The sequence below is a fragment of the Leucoraja erinacea genome, chromosome 44 (assembly GCF_028641065.1).
Source record: "Leucoraja erinacea ecotype New England chromosome 44, Leri_hhj_1, whole genome shotgun sequence".
Taxonomy (NCBI): Eukaryota; Metazoa; Chordata; class Chondrichthyes; order Rajiformes; family Rajidae; genus Leucoraja; species Leucoraja erinaceus.
In genome coordinates this window covers 559,546-582,456 of record NC_073420.1, presented here as the reverse complement: position 1 = coordinate 582,456, position 22,911 = coordinate 559,546, and the positions used below count along the sequence as shown (strand labels likewise).

The window sequence follows — 22,911 nt, the reverse complement described above, 5'->3', positions numbered from 1 at the left end:
AACAAAGTCTCAGCCAGTGTCGAAAGCCAGTGAATAAAAGTGAGTTTTTAGGGAGGATTTAAAGGTGGACAGTGAAGGGGCCTGTCTGATCTGCAGCAGCAAGGTGTTCCAGAGTGCCGGGGCAGCAACAGAAAAGGCTCTATCCCCTCTGAGCTTCCGCTTAGAGCTTGGTACCTCAAGGAGCAGCTGATCCGCTGACCTGAGGAGCGTATAGGTGGAGCAGCTCAGAGAGGTAAGGCAGGGCGAGGCCATTCAATGATTTAAAAACAAATAAAAGAATTTTAAAATGAACTCGAAAGTGCACTGGGAGCCAGTGAAGGGAGGCCAAAATTGGCGTAACGTGCTCCCTCTTTCGAGTTCCGGTTAAAAGGCGAGCGGCAGCATTTTGGACCAACTGGAGACGAGCCAACGAAGCTCGTGAGACTCCAGAGTAGAGTGCGTTACAGTGATCCAGCCGAGATGAAATAAAGGCGTGAATTACTGTTTCAAAATGCTGCCGCTCGAGAATGGGCTTCACCTTTGCCAGCTTCCTTAGGTGAAAGAAGCTGGACTTAACCACTGCGCCTATTTGTTTCTCTAATTTAAAATCACCGTCCATCATAAAACCCAGGTTTAAAACTGTTGGCTTTACGAACACTGCAAGTGGACCCAAGTCAACAGAGGGAGGTTCACGGCAGCCATTAGGGCCGAACAAAATCACTTCTGTATATAATACTCGCGATTACAATCAGTCCATCCACTGCGTACAGATACAGGGCAAAGGGTGCGGGAGAAGGAACTGGAGATGCTGGTTTACACCGCAGATGAATGAATGAATACATTTATTGGCCAAGTAATCACATACAAGGAATTTGCCTTGGTGCTCCGCCCGCAAGTGACAACATGACATACATGTGACAGTATACAAGACACATAAAAATGCTGGCGGGACAGGCAGCGTCTCAGGGAGAGAAGAAGCCGCTGACGTTTCGGGTCGAGACCCTTCTCCAGAAGTGGTTTGGAGGAGTCAGAGATTGTGGACGTTGATATTAGAAACATAGAAACATAGAAATTAGGTGCAGGAGTAGGCCATTCGGCCTTCGAGCCTGCACCGCCATTCAATATGATCATGGCTGATCATCCAACTCAGTATCCCGTATCTGCCTTCTCTCCATGCCCCCTGATCCCCTTAGCCACAAGGGCCACATCTAACTCCCTCTTAAATATAGCCAATGAACTGTGGCCTCAACTACCCTCTGTGGCAGAGAGTTCCAGAGATTCACCACTCTCTGTGTGAAAAAAGTTCTTCTCATCTCGGTTTTAAAGGATTTCCGCCTTATCCTTAAGCTGTGACCCTTTGTCCTGGACTTCCCCAACATCGGGAACAATCTTCCTGCATCTAGCCTGTCCAACCCCTTAAGAATTTTGTAAGTTTCTATAAGATCCCCTCTCAATCTTCTAAATTCTAGAGAGTATAAACCAAGTCTATCCAGTCTTTCTTCATAAGACAGTCCTGACATCCCAGGAATCAGTCTGGTGAACCGTCTCTGCACTCCCTCTATGGCAATAATGTCCTTCCTCAGATGAACAGGTGGAACAGCATCGAATAGTGAAAGGCCTGGACATGGAGTGGATAGGGAGAGGATGTTTCCATTAGCGGGAGAGTCTAGGACCAGAGAACAGAGCCTCAGAATCAAAGGATGTACCTTTAGAAAGGAGATGAGCAGAAATTACTTTAGTCAGAGGGTGGTGAACCTGTGGAATTATTTGCCACGGAAGGCCGTGGAGGTCAAGTCGGTGAATATTTTTAAGGCAGAGATAGATAGATTCTTGACTAGTATGGGTGTCAGGGGTTGTGGGGAGAAGGCAGGAGAATGGGGTTAGGAGGGAGACATAGATCAGCCATGATTGAATGGTGGAGTAGACTTGATGGGCCGAATGGCCTAATTCTGCTCCAGTCCCATGAACTTATGAGATGCATTAGGCGAACGCTCATCGTTTCTTTCTTACTGTTGAAAATTTAACAGGAAGCCAGAATTAGGCCAAATTAGGCCTAATTCTGCTGCTACGAAAAACACAAAATGCTGGACTAACAAGGGGAGAGGCAGCAACTCTTGGTCCAAGGAATGGGTTGAAAACCCTCCTTCAGACAGGACTCTGCTCCTATCTCTTGCGACCTCATGAAAAACGGATATGCCGACTTTTCAGTTTTTTCGGCCTACCTGCTAAGGCTTTGATTCGGGAGCGTTCGAAGAGCCGTGCCGAGCTGTTCTCGTTGTCCCACTCCTCCTCGTTGGCGTCCCACCGGTTGTTGATGTCGTTGTACTGCTGCTGGATCTCCACGCTGTCGAAGTCCGTGGCCGTCGACATCGTGCTGCTCATTCCTCAGGGCAACCCCTGCTCCTCGATCACCGCTGCAAGGCAAGACGAGAGGTTCAGTTCATAGACAATAGGCAATAGGTGCAGGATTGGGCCATTCGGCCCTTCGAGCCTGCACCATTCGCCATTCAATGTCATAGAAACATAGAAACATAGAAATTAGGTGCAGGAGTAGGCCATTCGGCCCTTCGAGCCTGCACCGCCATTCAATATGATCATGGCTGATCATCCAACTCAGTATCCCGTACCTGCCTTCTCTCCATACCCCCTGATCCCCTTAGCCACAAGGGCCACATCTAACTCCCTCTTAAATATAGCCAATGAACTGTGGCCTCAACTACCCTCTGTGGCAGAGAGTTCCAGAGATTCACCACTCTCTGTGTGAAAAAAGTTCTTCTCATCTCGGTTTTAAAGGATTTCCCCCTTATCCTTAAGCTGTGACCCCTTGTCCTGGACTTCCCCAACATCGGGAACAATCTTCCTGCATCTAGCCTGTCCAACCCCTTAAGAATTTTGTAAGTTTCTATAAGATCCCCTCTCAATCTTCTAAATTCTAGAGAGTATAAACCAAGTCTATCCAGTCTTTCTTCATAAGACAGTCCTGACATCCCAGGAATCAGTCTGGTGAACCGTCTCTGCACTCCCTCTATGGCAATAATGTCCTTCCTCAGATTTGGAGACCAAAACTGTACGCAATACTCCAGGTGTGGTCTCACCAAGACCCTGTACAACTGCAGTAGAACCTCCCTGCTCCTATACTCAAATCCTTTTGCAATGAAAGCTAACATACCATTCGCTTTCTTTACTGCCTGCTGCACCTGCATGCCTACCTTCAATGACTGGTGTACCATGACACCCAGGTCTCGCTGCATCTCCCCCTTTCCCAATTGCGTGCAGTTTTGGTCTCCAAATCTGAGGAAGGACATTATTGCCATAGAGGGAGTGCAGAGACGGTTCACCAGACTGATTCCTGGGATGTCAGGACTGTCTTATGAAGAAAGACTGGATAGACTTGGTTTGTACTCTCTGGAATTTAGGAGATTGAGAGGGATCTTATAGAAACTTACAAAATTCTTAAGGGGTTGGACAGGCTAGATGCAGGAAGAATGTTCCCGATGTTGGGGGAGTCCAGGACAAGGGGTCACAGCTTAAGGATAAGGGGGAAATCCTTTAAAACCGAGATGAGGAGAACTTTTTTCACACAGAGAGTTGTGAATCTCTGGAACTCTCTGCCACAGAGGGTAGTTGAGGCCAGTTCATTGGCTATATTTAAGAGGGAGTTAGATGTGGCCCTTGTGGCCAAGGGGATCAGAGGGTATGGAAAGAAGGCCACCACCGTCACTCTGCCACACAGAGGGTACCTATCAGTCCCCCCCTTAACCTTCTGCGCTCAGGCAGGTACGGCTGATACTGAGTTGGATGATCAGCCATGATCATATAAATGGCGGTGCAGGCTCGAAGGGCCGAATGGCCTACTCCTGCACCTAATTTCTATGTTTCTATGTTTCTATGTATTTCGGAGAAAACCTAGGCAGGTCACGGGGAGAACGTACAAACTCCGTACAGACAGCTCCCGTAGTCAGGATCGAACCCGGGTCTCTGGCACTGTAAGGCATCAACTCTACCGCTGCGCCACCGTGCAGCCCGTGATGTGTTCAGACTATACATGCAGAATTACTGGTACAGACAATAAAAATAAGCTGTTTTGGCAGTTCAAACTGTTAGATGGAGCAGATGAATCGCAAATTTGATTCAAAGGGTGGTGGGTGTATGGAACGAGCTGCCAGAGGAGGTCTTTGGGGCTAGGACTATCCCAACGTTTAAGAAACAGTGAGACAGGACGGGTTTGGAGGGAAATGGACCAAACACATGCAGGTGGGACTAGTATAGCTGGGATATGTTGGCCGGTGTGTGCAAGATGGGCCGAAGAGCCTCTTTCCACTTTATACCCCTCTATGACAAATGAGAATGAATGAATGAATAAGTTTGTTTGAGAAGGAACTGCAGATGCTGGAAAATCAAAGGCAGACAAAAATGCTGGTGAAACTCAGCGGGTGAGGCAGCATCCATGGAGCGAAGGAAATAGGCGACGTTTCGGGTCGAAAACCCTTCTTCAGAACTTTGAATAAGTTTATTGGCCAAGTATTCACATACAAGGAATTTGCCTTGGTGCTCCGCCCGCAAGTGACAACGACATACAGTGGCAGTTAGCAATGACACATAAAACATTAAACATTAATAATAAAACATTATTGATTAAACATGTGAATTAAATAAAATACCAGAGCAAAAGGAGACTACAGATATTAATCTGGGTCTAATATCAACTTAAAACAGATATATTTTGTATACAAAATATATTAAGAATTAGGAAATGGATATGTCCTAAATAAGGATTAACATATTTGGATCAGAAGATGCTGTGCACATCTAGTTTGACCTAATTTTAAACTAGGACACACTAACAAGAGGTTGACAACATATCCTGTATACTGTATTTCCCACTCTATCCTTTGCCTTGCTGTCCGCATACACGTTAGACCACCAGGTGGCGCAGCGGTGGAATTGCTACCTCACAGCGCCAGAGACCCGCGATTGATCCCGACCACGGGTGCTGTCTATACGGAGTTTGCACGTTCTCCCCGTGACAGAGAGGGTTTTCTCCGAGATTTTTTATTTGCAGATTTTTTTTTTTCTCTCTCTCTCGTTTATTACACCTGGAATATTGCGTACAATTTTGGTCTCCTAATCTGAGGAAAGACATTCTTGCCATAGAGGGAGTACAGAGAAGGTTCTACTGCAGTTGTACAGGGTCTTGGTGAGACCACACCTGGAGTATTGCGTACAATTTTGGTCTCCTAATCTGAGGAAAGACATTCTTGCCATAGAGGGAGTACAGAGAAGGCTCTACTGCAGTTGTACAGGGTCTTGGTGAGACCACACCTGGACTATTGCGTACAATTTTGGTCTCCTAATCTGAGGAAAGACATTCTTGCCCTAGAGGGAGTACAGAGAAGGTTCACCAGACTGATTCCTGGGATGTCAGGACTTTCATATGAAGAAAGACTGGATAGACTCGGCTTGTACTCGCTAGAATTTAGAAGATTGAGGGGGGATCTTATAGAAACTTACAAAATTCTTAAGGGGTTGGACAGGCTAGATGCAGGAAGATTGTTCCCGATGTTGGGGAAGTCCAGGACAAGGGGTCACACAGTTTAAGGATAAGAGGGAAATCTTTTAGGACTGAGATGAGAAAAACATTTTTCGCACAGAGAGCGGTGAATCTGTGGAATTCTCTGCCACAGAAGGTAGTTGAGGCCACACAGTTCATTGGCTGGATTTAAGAGGGAGTTAGATGTGGCCCTTGTGGCTAAAGGGATCAGGGGGTATGGAGAGAAGGCAGGGATGGGATATTGATTTGGATGATCAGCCATGATCATATTGAATGGCGGTGCAGGCTCGAAGGGCCGAATGGCCTCTACTCCTGCACCTATTTTCTATGTTTCTATGTTTGTATTATATCATTTACAGTGTACAGTGTTTACATATTCTGTTGGGTTGCTGCAAGAAAGAATTTCTTTGTTCTATCTGGGACATCGGACACTAAAACACTCTTGACTCTTGAAGGTCTCTTCCGCCAAAGGTGCAGGGGAACATCACCACCTGCTGGTCGCCCTTCGAATTACAAATGATCCTGAAAGATATTACTCGTCTGAAGAAGGGTCTCGACCCGAAACGTCACTCGTTCCTTCTCTCCAGAGATGCTGCCTGTCCCGCTGAGTTACTCCAGTATTCTGAGTCTATCTTCGATGTAAACCAGCATCCGCAGCTCCATGAGTTGGGGCCTCGCAGCGCCAGAGACCCGGGTTTGATCCTGACTAGGGGGTGCTTGTCAGTTTGTACGTTCTCCCTGGGACCTGCGTGGGTTTTCTCCGGGTGCCCCAGGTTCCTCCCACACTCCAAAGTCGTACAGGTTTGTTGGCTAATTGGTTTGGTATGATTGTAAATTGTTCCTAGTGTGCGTAGGATAGTGTTGGTGTGCGGAGAAAACCCACGTGGAGAGAAAACGTACAAACTCCGCGTGGACAGCACCCGTAGTCAGGATCGAACCGTGTCTCCGGCGCTGTGATGCGGCAACGCTGCCACTGTAATATCCAGCCAAACAATGTGCAAAGGTTCTTTAGTCTTGTGTGCAGTTTTGGTCCCCTAATTTGAGGAGGGACATTCTTGCTATTGAGGGAGCCCAGCGTAGGTTTACAAGGTTAATTCCCGGGATGGCGGGACAGTCATATGCTGAGAGAATGGAGCGGCTGGGCTTGTACACTCTGTGGAGTTTAGAAGGATGAGATGGATCCTATTGAAACATATAAGATTGTTAAGGGTCTGGACACGCTAGAGGCAGGAAACATGTTCCCCGATGTTGGGGGAGTCCAGAACCAGGGGCCACACACACACACACAGTTTAAGAATAAGGGGTAAGCCATTTAGAACGGAGACGAGGAAACACTTTTTCACCCAGAGAGTTGTGAGTCTGTGGAATTCTCTGCCTCAGAGGCCGGTTCTCTGGATACTTTCAAGAGAGAGCTAGATAGGGCTCTTAAAGATAGGGGAGAAGGCAGGAACGGGGTACTGATTGGGGATGATCAGCCATGATCACATTGAATGGCGGGTGCTGGCTCGAAGGGCCGAATGGCCTCCACCCCTGCACCTATTGTCTGTTGTCTTGCTGCACTGTTGTCTAGCTGCAAAGAAACATAATAATAATGGGCTCTGACAAGGTGGCATTAATTGGGCACAACTCTGAAAGCCATGCATAATCCTGGCCAAGTCCCCAAAGTACTAAATGGCAATTTAAGGGGATAGAAGGCACGCACGTCATTTAAAACAAAACACATAGGAAAATGCTGGGTGATCAGAATCCTTCAATCCAACTGATGTAAACTGTACACTGCCAACTGATTACTGAGCTCCTCATTGTCCCAGTTAGATCTCATTCTATTCCCCTTTTATCCGCACTTTAAGCCCCATCTACTTTCTGCAAAGTTGGCCGATTCTTTTGTTCCCCAATTTTTCTGGTGTAGTGGCAATAAATTTTTTTTTTTTTTGGAAGCATTTCCCACAATGAGGGAGGACTGCCGGCCATCGGTGTTTACTAAAGGGGCTGTCCCACTGCACGAGCTCATTCAAGAGTTCTCCCGAGTTTCCCCGGATTCGAACTCGGAGAATTACGGGGCTCTCGTGGACATTTGTCAACGTGTTGAGAAATCTTCACGAGCTTACCGCGTTTCCCGAGTGCCTGCCGTTAGCATTACGAGCCGCTAAGAGACGTCCCCGAGCTCCGACGTACATTCTACGTGCTTACCACGAGTTTGATTTTTTTTGTAAACTCGGGAGAGTTTATGAAGAAAGACTGGATAGACTTGGTTTATACTCTCTAGAATTTAGAAGATTGAGAGGGGATCTTATAGAAACTTACAAAATTCTTAAGGGGTTGGACAGGCTAGATGCAGGAAGATTGTTCCCGATGTTAGGGAAGTCCAGGACAAGGGGTCACAGCTTAAGGATAAAGGGGAAATCCTTTAAAACCGAGATGAGAAGAACTTTTTTCACGCAGAGAGTGGTGAATCTCTGGAACTCTCTGCCACAGTGGGTAGTTGAGGCCACTTCATTGGCTATATTTAAGAGGGAGTTAGATGTGGCCCTTGTGGCTAAGGGGATCAGGGGGTATGGAGAGAAGGCAGGTACGGGATACTGAGTTGGATGATCAGCCATGATCATATTGAATGGCGGTGCAGGCTCGAAGGGCCGAATGGCCTACTCCTGCACCTAATTTCTATGTTTCTATGAGAGCTCTTGAATTAGCTCGTACAGAAAGAAGGGCCCACCCACCCAGCACACAAACTGTTCACCCTCCTACCTTCCGGTAAGCGCTACCGCAGCATGCGGAGCAAAACCACCAGATTCAAAAACAGCTTTTTCCTCAGGCCATCAGACTACTCAACACACTTAAGAAAATTCCATGAACAGTACCCAAACAAAGACAAACAAACTGTGAAAATAACTTTGGCTCAATGTCTCCAGTACGAAATTTGCACTTTTTCTATATTGCACCTTTCATTGTTGCACCATTTTAAAAATACCTCAACGTTTTTGCTACATTTTGGCACACTGTGAATATTTTAATATTTTAAATAATGTAATGTCTACTGTCTATTTTTATTGGTGTGTTGGCTGTCTGTGTTTTTAATATTACTTGCCCACTTGGAGTATGGGGAAACGTAATTTCGATCCCATGTGTAACTACAGTTGCATAATTGAATTGACAATAAGGTTACTTTTGAACTTTTTGAAATTTTGAACTTAATAGGTTTAGTTTAGTTTCAAGATTTTGGTGGCAAAAACAGGAAAGCAGACTATTATCTAAATGGTGGCCGAGTGGGAAAGGGGGAGATGCAGCGAGACCTGGGTGTCATGGTACACCAGTCATTGAAGGTAGGCATGCAGGTGCAGCAGGCAGTAAAGAAAGCCAATGGTATGTTAGCTTTCATTGCAAAAGGATTTGAGTATAGGAGCAGGGAGGTTCTACTGCAGTTGTACAGGGTCTTGGTGAGACCACACCTGGAGTATTGCGTACAGTTTTGGTCTCCAAATCTGAGGAAGGACATTATTGCCATAGAGGGAGTGCAGAGACGGTTCACCAGACTGATTCCTGGGATGTCAGGACTGTCTTATGAAGAAAGACTGGATAGACTTGGTTTATACTCTCTAGAATTTAGAAGATTGAGAGGGGATCTTATAGAAACTTACAAAATTCTTAAGGGGTTGGACAGGCTAGATGCAGGAAGATTGTTCCCGATGTTGGGGAAGTCCAGGACAAGGGGTCACAGCTTAAGGATAAAGGGGAAATCCTTTAAAACCGAGATGAGAAGAACATTTTTCACACAGAGAGTGGTGAATCTCTGGAACTCTCTGCCACAGAGGGTAGTTGAGGCCAGTTCATTGGCTATATTTAAGAGGGAGTTAGATGTGGCCCTTGTGGCTAAAGGGATCAGGGGGTATGGAGAGAAGGCAGGGACGGGATACTGAGTTGGATGATCAGCCATGATCATATTGAATGGCGGTGCAGGCTCGAAGGGCCTACTCCTGCACCTAATTTCTATGTTTCTATGTTTCTAAGATACAGCGCGGAAACGGGCCCTTCGGCCCACCGGGTCCGTGCTGATCACACAATTAAAGACCACCCTACCATAGTTACCCAACCAGACGTAATTAAATGTAAGGAGCTCTTTCTCTCCAAGAACCATTCCGTCACCTCCAGTTTAAGTTTCATTTGGAATATTTTTGGAGGACCAGGAAACCGAGAAGACTCAAGACCAGCGATCCCCGCACACTAACACAATCCTACACCCACTCGGGACAATTTTTACATATACATACATAAGCCAATTAACCTACAAACCTGCACGTCTTTGGAGTGTGGGAGGAAACCGAAGACCTCGGAGAAAACCCACTCGGGTCACGGGGAGAGAACGTACAAACTCCGTACAGACAAGCGCCCGAATCGCCGGCACTGCGAGCGCTGTAAGCCGGAAACTCTACCACCGCGCCACCCCGGAGGGATAGTAGAGATATGGAAGGGCAAGGTGTGAAAACGACAGAGCAAAGCAGACAATGGTCAAGAAAGCGCAGAATGTTTCAACATTGGATATGGGGAAGGTGACAAGGCTGGCGGGCGAATTGTAAAATTGATCAGGAGGGGAGTGAAACCAGGAAATGCTGGGATAAAGAGCTCACGAGTTCATCTCTCCAAAAAGAAAATCGTCTGCATAAAATGAATGCACAAAATTAAACGTAAGCCCATCACAGAAATGCACAACGCCTCAAATCATCCAGTTCACTTGTTCTTCTCAATACTGTTTATTCCAGAGTGAAAATGTAATTAAACAAGCTGGTGCTCTGATCCAATCAACTATTGACCTAGGCAGTGTTAAAAGTGTTGAGGGGGGAATTTTGTCTTTGATCATTGTGGCAAGCTAAGCAATTAGTTACAGGGAACATTAACAATTATATATGGGGCACCGAGTGCTTGTGAGTTGCTGGGAAGAAATCTTGTTTGGGAGAGAAAATTACTCGTATAGAAATGTAAACAAATAAATGTTTGAACAGTCGAAGCGAGGAGCTGTAGATGGTGTACGGGGAGGAACTGCAGAGCAGGAAAGTAGACTATTATCTGAATGGTGGCCGATTAGGAAAAGGGGAGATGCAACGACACCTGAGTGTCATGGTACAGCAGTCATTGAAAGTAGGCATGCAGGTGCAGCAGGCAGTGAAGAAAGTGAGTGGTATGTTAGCATTCATAGCAAAAGGATTTAAGTATAGGAGCAGGGAGGTTCCACTGCAGTTGTACAGGGTCTTGGTGAGGCCACACCTGTACAGTTTTGGTCTCCTAATCTGAGGAAAGACATTCTAGCCATAGAGGGAGTACAGAGAAGGTTCACCAGACTGATTCCTGGGATGTCAGGACTTTGATATGAAGAAAGACTGGATAGACTCGGCTTGTACTCACTGGAATTTAGAAGATTGAGGGGGGATCTTATAGAAACTTACAAAATTCTTAAGGGGTTGGACAGGCTAGATGCAGGAAGATTGTTCACAATGTTGGGGAAGTCCAGAACAAGGGGTCACACAGTTTAAGGATAAGGGGGAAATCTTTTTGATGAGAAAAACATTTTTCACAGAGAGAGTGGTGAATCTGTGGAATTCTCTGCCACAGAAGGTAGTTGAGGCCACAGTTCATTGGCTATATTTAAGAGTTAGTTAGATGTGGCCCTTGTGGCTAAAGGGATCAGGGGGTATGGAGAGAAGGCAGGTACAGGATACTGAGTTGGATGATCAGCCATGACCATATTGAATGGCGGTGCAGGCTCGAAGGGCCGAATGGCCTACTCCTGCACCTAATTTCTATGTTTCTATGTTAAAGGGATCAGGGGGTATGGAGAGAAGGCAGGTACGGGATACTAAGTTGGATGATCAGCCATGATCATATTGAATGGCGGTGCAGGCTCGAAGGGCTGAATGGCCTACTCCTGCACCTATTTTCTAGGATTCTATGTTTCTATGCTGGTTTAAACCAAAGACAGATGCTAAAAGCTGGAGTAACTCAGCGGAGCAGGCAGCGTAACTGGAGAAAAGGCAGAGGTCGTCGGGTGTGAAGAAGGGTCTCGACCCGAAACGTCACTTGGTTTAGTTTGGAGATGCGAGGCAGAAACAGGCCCTTCGGCCCACCGAGTCCTCGCCGACCAGCGATCCCCGCTCATTGGCACTACCCTGCACACACCAGGGATCTCGCTTTGAGTCAGTCGGCACCCAGAGTCGCCGGTCCAGCCGCTCCTCGTTGCAGCCCCAACGACAACGGAGACCCGACAAAGAAAAGGTCAACTGTGCACATACAACTAGGAGAAAACCCACGCAGGTGACGGGGAGAACGTATAAACTCCGTACAGTCAGTAGGAGGTCGTAGGTAGGCCGTAGCTAGGCCATGATGTAGGTACTCGTGGCATCAAGTAAGTCTTGCCTGATGTAAAATGTCCACGAGTGAAAAAGATCGCGCGAAAGTGGGACAGGCCGCTCAAAAGATGTGATCTCTTCGGGGAGGTAAGACGGTGGCAACAGGCCCACAGGCCACACATCTGTCACCGAGGCTGGAAGCAATTTAAGGTAATGAATTACGAAAACCGCACGCAACCGCCATTTACTGCTGAAGTGCTTTCCCTCCGTATTCTGCTGGCACGGAATAAGCCGAGAGACTGCATTGCCCGGACAATCAGAACAATGAGGGGAGGGGAGGGGAGCTCGGGGAGTATTGGGTGAAGTGGCGCAGATGCTGCTCATCTCCAGAGACAGTGATTCACAAACACTGCAGACCGCACACGGCAGATTGGTAATTATTTGCTCACTAGGGCAAATCCTGTCTTCGAATATTTTCTTATTCTATGTTTAGGGGAAGGGGAGACTTATTTTTTTTTTAAACACCTTTAGTTTAGAAACATGGCCTGGAAGTAGGCCCTTCGAACCACCGAGTCCAGAACCAGGGGCCACAGTTTAAGAATAAGGGGTAGGCCATTTAAAACGGAGATGTTGGGGGAGTCCAGAACCAGGGGCCACAGTTTAAGAATAAGGGGTAGGCCATTTAGAACGGAGATGTTGGGGGAGTCCAGAACCAGGGGCCACATATAATAAGAATAAGGGAGGAGGAAAATTTAGAATTTAGAAAGGAGGAAAAACCCTTTCACCCAGAGAGTTGTGAGTCTGTGGAAGTCTCTGCATCAGAAGGCGGTGGAGGCCGGTTCTCTGGATGCTTTCAAGAGAGAGTTAGATAGGGTTCTTAAAGATAGCGGAGTCAGGGGATAGGGGGAGAAGGCAGGAACGGGGTACTGATTGTGGATGATCAGCCGTGACCACAGTGAATGGCGGTGCTGGCTCGAAGGGCCGAATGGCCTCTACTCCTGCACCTGTTGTCTATTGTCTTGGGGGTCAGACAGCGTATCCGGAGATAAGAAATAGATGACGCTACGGGTTGAGACCCTTCGAGAGTCGGGGGGGGGTTTAGAGATATGGAAGGGCAAGGCGTGAAGATGATAGATCAAAGCAGATGATGATAAGGGAATGCAGAATGGTTGGTTGTTGGCTGATGTTGGGGGAGGCACACAGTCAGGAAATTAAATCAGAAAGTCCAGGGAACTAGGGGTGGGGGGGAGGGGGGGAGGACAGAGAGAGAGAGAGACAGAGAGAGACACACAGAGAGAGAGAGGGAAAGCAAGGGTTATTTGTTGGAGAAAGGAAATATTCATACCACTGTACCAAACTGTATTGAATACTAACCAACCCTGGAAAAACAACACTGAATGGAGGACTGCGTGAAAAGCAACACCAGGTTTCCAGCCCCCTGAATGAGACATTAATGCCTCCATTTTACGACCTGCACAGACTATTTACTGTTTGTGCGGCAACTGCGTTTTACAGTGGACGTGACCTGTCCTGAATATAAATGACACGCCAATGCAAATGGGGACTTGCGCTGAAAGAAATTAACTATCCAATTACCCAGCTTGATAATCAGAACCAGAAACAGCCGGGTAAATTCTGCTTTAAAGCAAGAAATCCAGCGTGACAAATTTTGGCGCCGGAGACCCAGGTTCGATCCCGACTACGGGCGCTTGTCTGTACGGAGTTTTGTACCTCCCGCGCGGGAATTCTCCGTGATCTTCGGTTTCCTCCCACTGTGGTCATGGCTGATCGTCCACAATCAGTACCCCGGGTTTACAAGGTTAATTCCCGGGATGGCGGGACTGTCATATGCTGAGAGAATGGAGCAGCTGGGCTTGTACACTCTGGAGTTTCAAAGGATGAGAGGATATCTCATTGAAACATATAAGATTGTTAACGGCTTGGACACGCTAGAGGCAGGAAAAATGTTCCCGATGTTGGGGGAGTCCAGAACCAGGGGCCACACACACACACAGTTTAAGAATAAGGAGGACTTATCCATTTAGGTCTCCAAATCTGAGGAAGGACATTTTGCCATAGAGGGAGTGCAGAGTCTGAATTCTTCACCAGACTGATTCCTGGGATGTCAGGACTGTCTTATGAAGAAAGACTGGATAGACTTGGTTTATACTCTCTAGAATTTAGGAGATTGAGAGGGGATCTTATAGAAACTTACAAAATTCTTAAGGGGTTGGACAGGCTAGATGCAGGAATGGCGTTCCCGATGTTAGGGAAAATGGCAGGACAAGGGGTCACAGCTTAAGGATAAGGGGGAAATCCTTTAAAACCGAGATGAGAAGAACTTTTTTCACACAGAGAGTGGTGAATCTCTGGAACTCTCTGCCACAGAGGGTAGTTGAGGCCAGTTCATTGGCTATATTTAAGAGGGAGTTAGATGTGGGAGCTTGTGGCTAAGGGACATCAGGGGGTATGGAGAGAAGGCAGGTACGGGATACTGAGTTGGATGATCACCATGATCATATTGAATGGCGGTGCAGGCTTCACGGGCTGAATGGCCTACTCCTGCACCTATTTTCTATGTTTCTATGTTTTTATGTTTCTATTAACTCTGTGAGCTTGATGAAGATGTTTCCCCAAGAGACGGCATCAGTTGCAGAATAGTGGTCGCTTAATTCTCTTGGAAAACAGGTGGCATTCCTTTTATCGGCGAATCCTGAATCTCTGGAGCTCTGAAAATATTTGACAGTCCTGAAAAATGTATACCCCGTAGTTCTTATCCAATTCCTTTTTACTTTTAGGAAGACAGAAAATGCTGGAGAAACTCAGCGGGTGAGGCAGCATCCATGGATGGAATGGAATTGGCGACGTTTCGGGTCGAGACCCTTCTTCAGACTTTAGCTCTTAGTCTTACTCCTGCTAGTATTTTTCCTGTGAAACCTGTGGTCAAATTGGAGAGCCAAAAAAAAAGGTTGCGATGGCAGAAATAACAGTGTTTAGATTAGTTTAGAGATACAGCGTGGGACAGGCCCTTTACTCTTCAATGAGGTCCCCCACTCATCCTTCTAAACTCCAGCGAGTGCAGGCCCAGTGCCGTCAAACGCTCACCGTAAGTTAACCCACACATTCCTGGGATCGGTCTTGTAAACCTCCTCTGGACCCACTCCAGAGCCAGCACATTCCTTCCTCAGATATGATGAGGCCCACAATGGCTCACATAGTCCAAATGCGTTGGTCAAAGTTACACATATAACCACATAACAATTACAGCACGGAAACAAGATTCAACAGAGAGTGGTGAATCTGTGGAATTCTCTGCCACAGAAAGTAGTTGAGGCTACAGTTCATTGGTTATAATTAACCATATAACCATATAACAATTACAGAACGGAAACAGGCCATCTCGGCCCTACAAGTCCGTGCCGACACAACTTTTTTTCCCCTTAGTCCCACCTGCCTGCACTCATACCATAACCCTCCATTCCCTTCTCATCCATATGCCTATCCAATTTATTTTTAAATGATACCAACGAACCTGCCTCCGCCACTTCCACTGGAAGCTCATTCCACACCGCTACCACTCTCTGAGTAAAGAAGTTCCCCCTCATGTTACCCCTAAACTTCTGTCCCTTTGAAGTCATGTCCTCTTGTTTGAATCTTCCCTATTCTCAAAGGGAAAAGCCTGTCCACATCAACTCTGTCTATCCCTCTCATCATTTTAAAGACCTCTATCATTTTAAAGACCTCCGTTGCCATGCAGTGAGAACGGAGAGGTTGAGAAGGAGTTTCTTCCCAGAGGCAATTCGGACTGTAAACGCCTTTCTCACCAGGGACTAACTCTACAGAACGTTTTTCCTTCTATTATTTATTATGTAAAATAATATGTGTGTTATGATTGTGTTTATAATTTGTTTGGTTGTTTTGTTATTTGTCTTTTGCACAAAAGTCCGCGAGCATTGCCACTTTCATTTCACTGCACATCTCGTATGTGTATGTGACAAATAAACTTGACTTGACTTGACTTGACTTGACTATCAAGTCCCCCCTTAACCTTCTGCACTCCAGAGAATAAAGACCTAACTTATTTAACCTATCTCTGTAACTTAGTTGTTGAAACCCAGGCAACATTCTAGTAAATCTCCTCTGTACTCTCTCTATTTTGTTGACATCCTTCCTATAATTTGGCGACCAAAATTGTACACCATACTCCAGATTTGGTCTCACCAATGCCTTGTACAATTTTAACATTACATCCCAGCTTCTATACTCAATGCTCTCCCACCCCTCCCACGATTACCTTGTAGAGCACGAGCATACATATGAATGCATGAATTATGAGCGGTAGGGCACTGGGCCCTTCAGGCCTGCTCTGCCATTTCATGACATCTTGGCTACTCTGCAGCAATCTTCAAAATAGCTAAAATCTTTTTTATTTTCTGCCTTACATTTTTATGGATAAAATGATAACATTGCCTTTCATTCACAAATGTCACATCAACCTTTGCCGTTTACAACTGGAGGGCATTGTGAAGGAGGAGATGAAAGACTGGATAGACTCGGCTTGCACTCACTAGAATTTAGAAGATTGAGGGGGGATCTTATAGAAACTTACAAAATTCTTAAGGAGTTGGACAGGCTAGATGCAGGAAGATTGTTCCCGATGTTGGGGAAGTCCAGGACAAGGGGTCACACAGTTTAAGGATAAAGGGGGAAATCTTTTAGGACCGCGATGAGAAAAACATTTTTCACACAGAGAGTGGTGAATCTCTGGAATTCTCTGCCACAGAAGGTAGTTGAGGCCACAGTTCTTAAAAAAATCATAGAAACATAGAAACATAAAAAATAGGTGCAGGAGTAGGCCATTCGGCCCTTCGAGCCTGCACCGCCATGATCACATCTGATCATCCAACTCAGTATCCTGTACCTGCCTTCTCTCCCTACCCCCTGATCCCTATAGCCACAAGGGCCACATCTAACTTCCTCTAACAGGACACAGAAAGGTGGAGTAACTCAGCGGGACAGGCAGCATCCCTGGAGAGAAGGAACGGGTGACATCCGGGTCAGGACTGTGTTACTCCAGCTTTCGAAACTGCGTTAAGGGCGTGTCCAACCCGTACGACCTAATCCACGAGTTTAGAAGACCCTAGACGAGTCGAAAAGAATGTCAAGGTCGTGTTGAATCGCCAAAGTAAAAGACCTCCCACGACCTCAGTCTTCAGATGCAAAGAGTAGGAGTAAACGGGTCCTTTTCACAATGGCAGGCAGTGACTAGTGGGGTACCCCAAGGCTCAGTACTGGGACCCCAGCTATTTACAATATATATTAATGATCTGGATGAGGGAATTGAAGGCAATATCTCCAAGTTTGCGGATGACACTAAGCTGGGGGGGCAGTGTTAGCTGTGAGGAGGATGCTAGGAGACTGCAGGGTGACTTGGATAGGCTGGGTGAGTGGGCAAATGTTTGGCAGATGCAGTATAATGTGGATAAATGTGAGGTTTTCCATTTTGGTGGCAAAAACAGGAAAGCAGACTATTATCTAAATGGTGGCCGATTAGGAAAGGGGGAGATGCAGCGAGACCTGGGTGTCATGGTACACCAGTCATTGAAGGTAGGCATGCAGGTGCAGCACGCAGTAAAGAAAGCGAATGGTATGTTAGCTTTCATTGCAAAAGGATTTGAGTATAGGAGCAGGGAGGTTCTACTGCAGTTGTACAGGGTCTCGGTGAGACCACACCTGGAGTATTGCGTACAGTTTTGGTCTCCAAATCTGAGGAAGGACATTATTGCCATAGAGGGAGTGCAGAGACGGTTCACCAGACTGATTCCTGGGATGTCAGGACTGTCTTATGAAGAAAGACTGGATAGACTTGGTTTATACTCTCTAGAATTTAGAAGATTGAGAGGGGATCTTATAGAAACTTACAAAATTCTTAAGGGGTTGGACAGGCTAGATGCAGGAAGCATTGTTCCCGATGTTAGGGAAGTCCAGGACAAGGGGTCACAGCTTAAGGATAAAGGGGAGATCCTTTAAAACCGAGATGAGAAGAACTTTTTTCACACAGAGAGTGGTGAATCTCTGGAACTCTCTGCCACAGAGGGTAGTTGAGGCCAGTTCATTGGCTATATTTAAGAGGGAGTTAGATGTGGCCCTTGTGGCTAAGGGGATCAGGGGGTATGGAGAGAAGGCAGGTACGGGATACTGAGTTGGATGATCAGCCATGATCATATTGAATGGCGGTGCAGGCTCGAAGGGCGCCAAATGGCCTACTCCTGCACCTAATTTCTATGTTTCTATGTTTCCACACCTAAGACCATCTACGACTAGCTACGAGTGGAAAATTATCACATGATAAAATAATGTCATGTTTGCATTTTTTTCACGGGCCAGTTACCGACCCACGACTACCATCACGACCATCACGGGCCTACCTACGAGTAAAAAGTATCCATTTTTTCCATGCCGACTTTTTTTTTAAACTCGTGGACATTTTTTATCAGGCTGGAAAAAACGGCGCGACCTACTTGAGGCCACGGGTACGCGGAGACCACTCACGAGCGCGAGGAAGAGTTACGAAGGCCTCCTACGACCTCGTGGCGGCCATGCCGCGAGTACGAGTCAAGGGCAGAGGTCGCCAATTCGGCCGTGAAAGTGGGACAGGCCCTTTACTCTTCAATGAGGTCCCCCACTCATCCTTCTAAACTCCAGCGAGTGCAGGCCCAGTGCCGTCAAACGCTCACCGTAAGTTAACCCACACATTCCTGGGATCGGTCTTGTAAACCTCCTCTGGACCCACTCCAGAGCCAGCACATTCCTTCCTCAGATATGATGAGGCCCACAATGGCTCACATAGTCCAAATGCGTTGGTCAAAGTTACACATATAACCATATAACAATTACAGCACGGAAACAAGATTCAACAGAGAGTGGTGAATCTGTGGAATTCTCTGCCACAGAAAGTAGTTGAGGTCACAGTTCATTGGCTATAATTAACCATATAACCATATAATAATTACAGCACGGAAACAGGCCATCTCGGCCCTACAAGTCCGTGACGAACAACTTTTTTCCCTTAGTCCCACCTGCCTGCACTCATACCATAACCCTCCATTCCCTTCTCATCCATATGCCTATCCAATTTATTTTTAAATGATACCAACGAACCTGCCTCCACCACTTCCACTGGAAGCTCATTCCACACAACTACCACCCTCTGAGTAAAGAAGTTCCCCCTCATGTTACCCCTAAACTTCTGTCCCTTAATTCTGAAGTCATGTCCTCTTGTTTGAATCTTCCCTATTCTCAAAGGGAAAAGCTGATCCACATCAACTCTGTCTATCCCTCTCATCATTTTAAAGACCTCTATCAAGTCCCCCCTTAAAGTTCTGCGCTCCAGAGAATAAAGACCTAACTTATTCAACCTTTCTCTGTAACTTAGTTGTTGAAACCCAGGCAACATTCTAGTAAATCTCCTCTGTACTCTCTCTATTTTGTTGACATCCTTCCTATAATTGGGCGACCAAAATTGTACACCGTACTCCAGATTTGGTCTCACCAATGCCTTGTACAATTTTAACATTACATCCCAGCTTCTATACTCATACAATAACAATGCAATGACAATAACAATTAAATCGTAATCTGCCTCAAAATATCTGAAAAAATCCCGCTCAACTTTAAAACCGGGCCACAGCAATGTAATGAAATTAGTTTCAAAAAAACTAGCAAGTATTGTAAGAGATCAGATACAAAAATCTGGAATAACTCAGTGGGTCAGACAGCATCTCTGGAGAAAATGAATGCGTGATATTTCAGGTTGAGACCCTTCTTCAGACTTCCTCAGTCTGAAGAAGGGTCTCGACCCAAAACGTCACCCATTCCTTCTCTCGAGAGATGCTGTCTGACCCGCTGAGTTACTCCAGCTTTTTGTGTCTATCTTCGGTTTAAACCAGCATCTGCAGTTCCTCTCTACACAAGGGAGACTAGAGTTCAGCCTTCATAACCAGATGGTCCAAGGATTAATATCACGACTGGCTGTCACTCACACCTATCTGGAGAATTGAAATAAAGATTTAAATCATGAATAAACCAGGAAGAGATCAATGGAATCACAGATATTAAAGTTTTCTTTAGTTGATTAAAATGCTGCAGAAACTCAGCGGGTGAGACAGCATGTATGGAGCGAAGGAAATAGGTAACGTTTCAGGCCGAAACCCTTCTTCAGACCGAAACGTTGCCTATTTCCTTCGCTCTGTAGATGCTGCCACACCCGCTGAGTTTCTCCAGCATTTTTCGATTTTCCAGCATCTGCAATTCCTTCTTAAAGTTTTCTTTGCTGTGTTAACTGGAGAGTTCATATCGCCACCTGATCTCCCGGTTGCCAACCACTTTCTAACTCTCCTTCCCATTCCCACACTGACCTTTCCGCCCTGGGCCTCCTCCATTGTCGGAGTGAGGCCCAGAGCAAATTTGGAGGAACAGGGCCTCATATTTTGCATGGGCCGCTTACACCCCAGCGGTATGAACATTGACTTCTCCAACTTCAAGTAATCCTTGATTCCCCTCTCTCTCCGTCCCCTCCCCCACCCAGGTTACTTTTTCTGCATATCTTTCTTTCATTTGTTCTATATCTCTTAACATCGCCATCTATATCTCTCGTTTCGCTCCCCCCCCCCCCCCCCCCCCGACTCCCAGTCGGAAGAAGGGTCTCGACCAGAAACATCACCCGTTCCTTCTCCTCAGAGATGCTGCCCGTCCCGCTGAGTCACTCCAGCTTTTTGTGTCTATCTTCGGATGAGAGGTGACATTTGGATGAAAAATGTCCCGGGGAGCTGGCTCGGAGGCAGAGTAGATTGATTAACCGTTACGCCCGGAATAATCAATTCCACAAACAATCACACGAGAGGAGAGCTGAGAGAAAAAAATCCAAGGTCAGGTTAACCTTTTCTTCAATGTCCTATTTTATCCGAAAGATAATGACACTCTAGTGGCTTTGTTCAAATCAACATTCTTATACAAGCATCAAACTCGAGATGCTCTGACTTTCCAGTCATCCTGAAGGCTTGATTTTCCAACAGCTAGTTATTGGAGAACTATCTTCTCGATCTAGAAACTGTTGCACACTTAGACAATAGACAATAGGTGCAGGAGTAGAGGCCATTTGGCCCTTCGAGCCAGCACCGCCATTCAATGTGATCATGGCTGATCATCCCCATTCAGTACCCCATTCCTGCCTTCTCCCCATATCCCCTGACTCCGCTATCTTTAAGAGCCCGATCTAGCTCTCTCTTGAAAGTATCCAGAGAACCGGCCTCCACCGCCCTCTGAGGCAGAGAATTCCACAGACTCACCACTCTCTGTGAGAAAAAGTGTTTTTAAGTCTCTAACTTAAACTAATCTGCTGTCGGAGGGAACTTGGTCCAAACTGAAGCTAGACACGAAAAGCTGGAGTAATTCTGCGTCTCTGGAGAAAAGGAACGGGTGACGTTTCGGGTCGAGACCCTTCCTCTGGTGCTGGTTAAAGCCTGATCTCAGCTTAATAAGATGTCCGCACGTGCGCTCTTCAAAAGAGGCCACTGACCCGCCTCAGAATTGAAAACCATATCCAATTTATCACCCTTCACCACCCAGAGGCACAGGGGGGACCCCGATTGAAGATCGACAAGTCCTGTTTAATGGGTGACGCGTTAAGAAAAACCGCAGTGCTAAAGGCGAGGAAGATATGAAATGATTTGTCCTCATCTGTTTCCAGTTAACGTGTGTCAAGACTGAGAAACATCAGATGTTTGCAAACCTCTGGGTTCACTTTGGGAAAATGCATATGCGATCACCGAAAGAGTTATCGAGCTGGAATTATCCAAGATTTCTTTCTGCATTCCTTGCAAGGGGGGTGAGGGTTCATGTTTTTAATTGACTGCAGGAGTTTCCCTGAAGCATAGACATTCACCCCAGGTTGGATTTTACCAAATCGCAGCAGGCTACAATTTATTTCGTAACAAGATAGGAAATTTAGCAGTCTTGACTGGTAAAGGGCCTGTGCCACTTTCACGACCTCTGCCGAGTTTGCCCTTATATATTAATAATAATAATAATAATAATAATTTTATTTATAGAGCACTTTAAAAACAAACATAGCTGCAACAAAGTGCTGTACATCACTAATCATTGACAAAAAAGTTAATACACACCAAAAATAACAATCAAAAGAAATAGTAGGAAAAGACATGTAAAATAAAGAAACATCAAAAACACCACAAACAGAAGCAAAGCCTCAGGCATGGTCAAAAGCCAGGGAGTACAAATGCGTTTTAACACTGGATTTGAAGATGAATTCATACTCGCAGCATGGTCGTAGGTAGGTCGTAACAGGTCGTGATGCTAGTCGTAGGTACTCGTGGCATCATCCACAAAGAAGAAGGGTTTCGGCCCGAAACGTTGCCTATTTCCTTCGCTCCATAGATGCTGCTGCACCCGCTGAGCTTCTCCAGCTTTTTTGTGTACCTTCGATTTTCCAGCAGTTCTGCAGTTCCTTCTTAAATACTCGTGGCATCAAGTAGGTCGGGGCGTTTTTCTAGCCCGATGAAGAATGTCCACAAGTAAAAAAGGTCGTGATTTAACGCAGGGACAAAGTCGGGTCCCTGTACAGGGTAGAGATTAAACGCTTCCCCCCCCCACATATACACAGCTAAAAAATAATAAAAACTAGAATCAAAAACGTACATTTAACGAGACAAAAATTTAAAAAAAGACAGACGGACTGCAGTCCAGAATGGACAACCAGACACGAGATGAGATGGTTGCGAGTCTTTGGAGTTCTGAGAGCCATAGATGAATGATATGTAGAATATGTATCTGTGGAAGGATGTGCTGGCTCTGGAGAGGAGATTTACGAGAATGATCCCAGGGATGAGTGGGTTAACATACGATGTGCGTTTGGTGGCCCTGGGCCTCTACTCGCTGGAGTTTAGAAGGATGATGGGGAAATCTCATTAAAACTTACTGAGTAGTGAAAGGCATGGTTAGAGTGGATATGGAGAGGATGTTTCCACT

At 46.1% G+C, this 22,911-nt stretch overlaps 1 protein-coding gene across 2 annotated transcripts in view; it reads right to left on the bottom strand.

Annotated features, from left to right (window-relative positions):
* LOC129714977 (spectrin beta chain, non-erythrocytic 1-like) overlaps positions 1-22,911 on the bottom strand; it is a 194,598-nt gene that overhangs the window by 148,524 nt on the left and 23,163 nt on the right. For both annotated transcript variants that reach the window (XM_055664781.1, XM_055664780.1), the window contains exon 2: positions 2,202-2,393. In XM_055664781.1, the coding sequence (XP_055520756.1) occupies positions 2,202-2,361 (160 nt within the window). In that variant the 5' untranslated portion in view covers positions 2,362-2,393. The remainder of the gene's footprint in view (positions 1-2,201; positions 2,394-22,911) is intronic.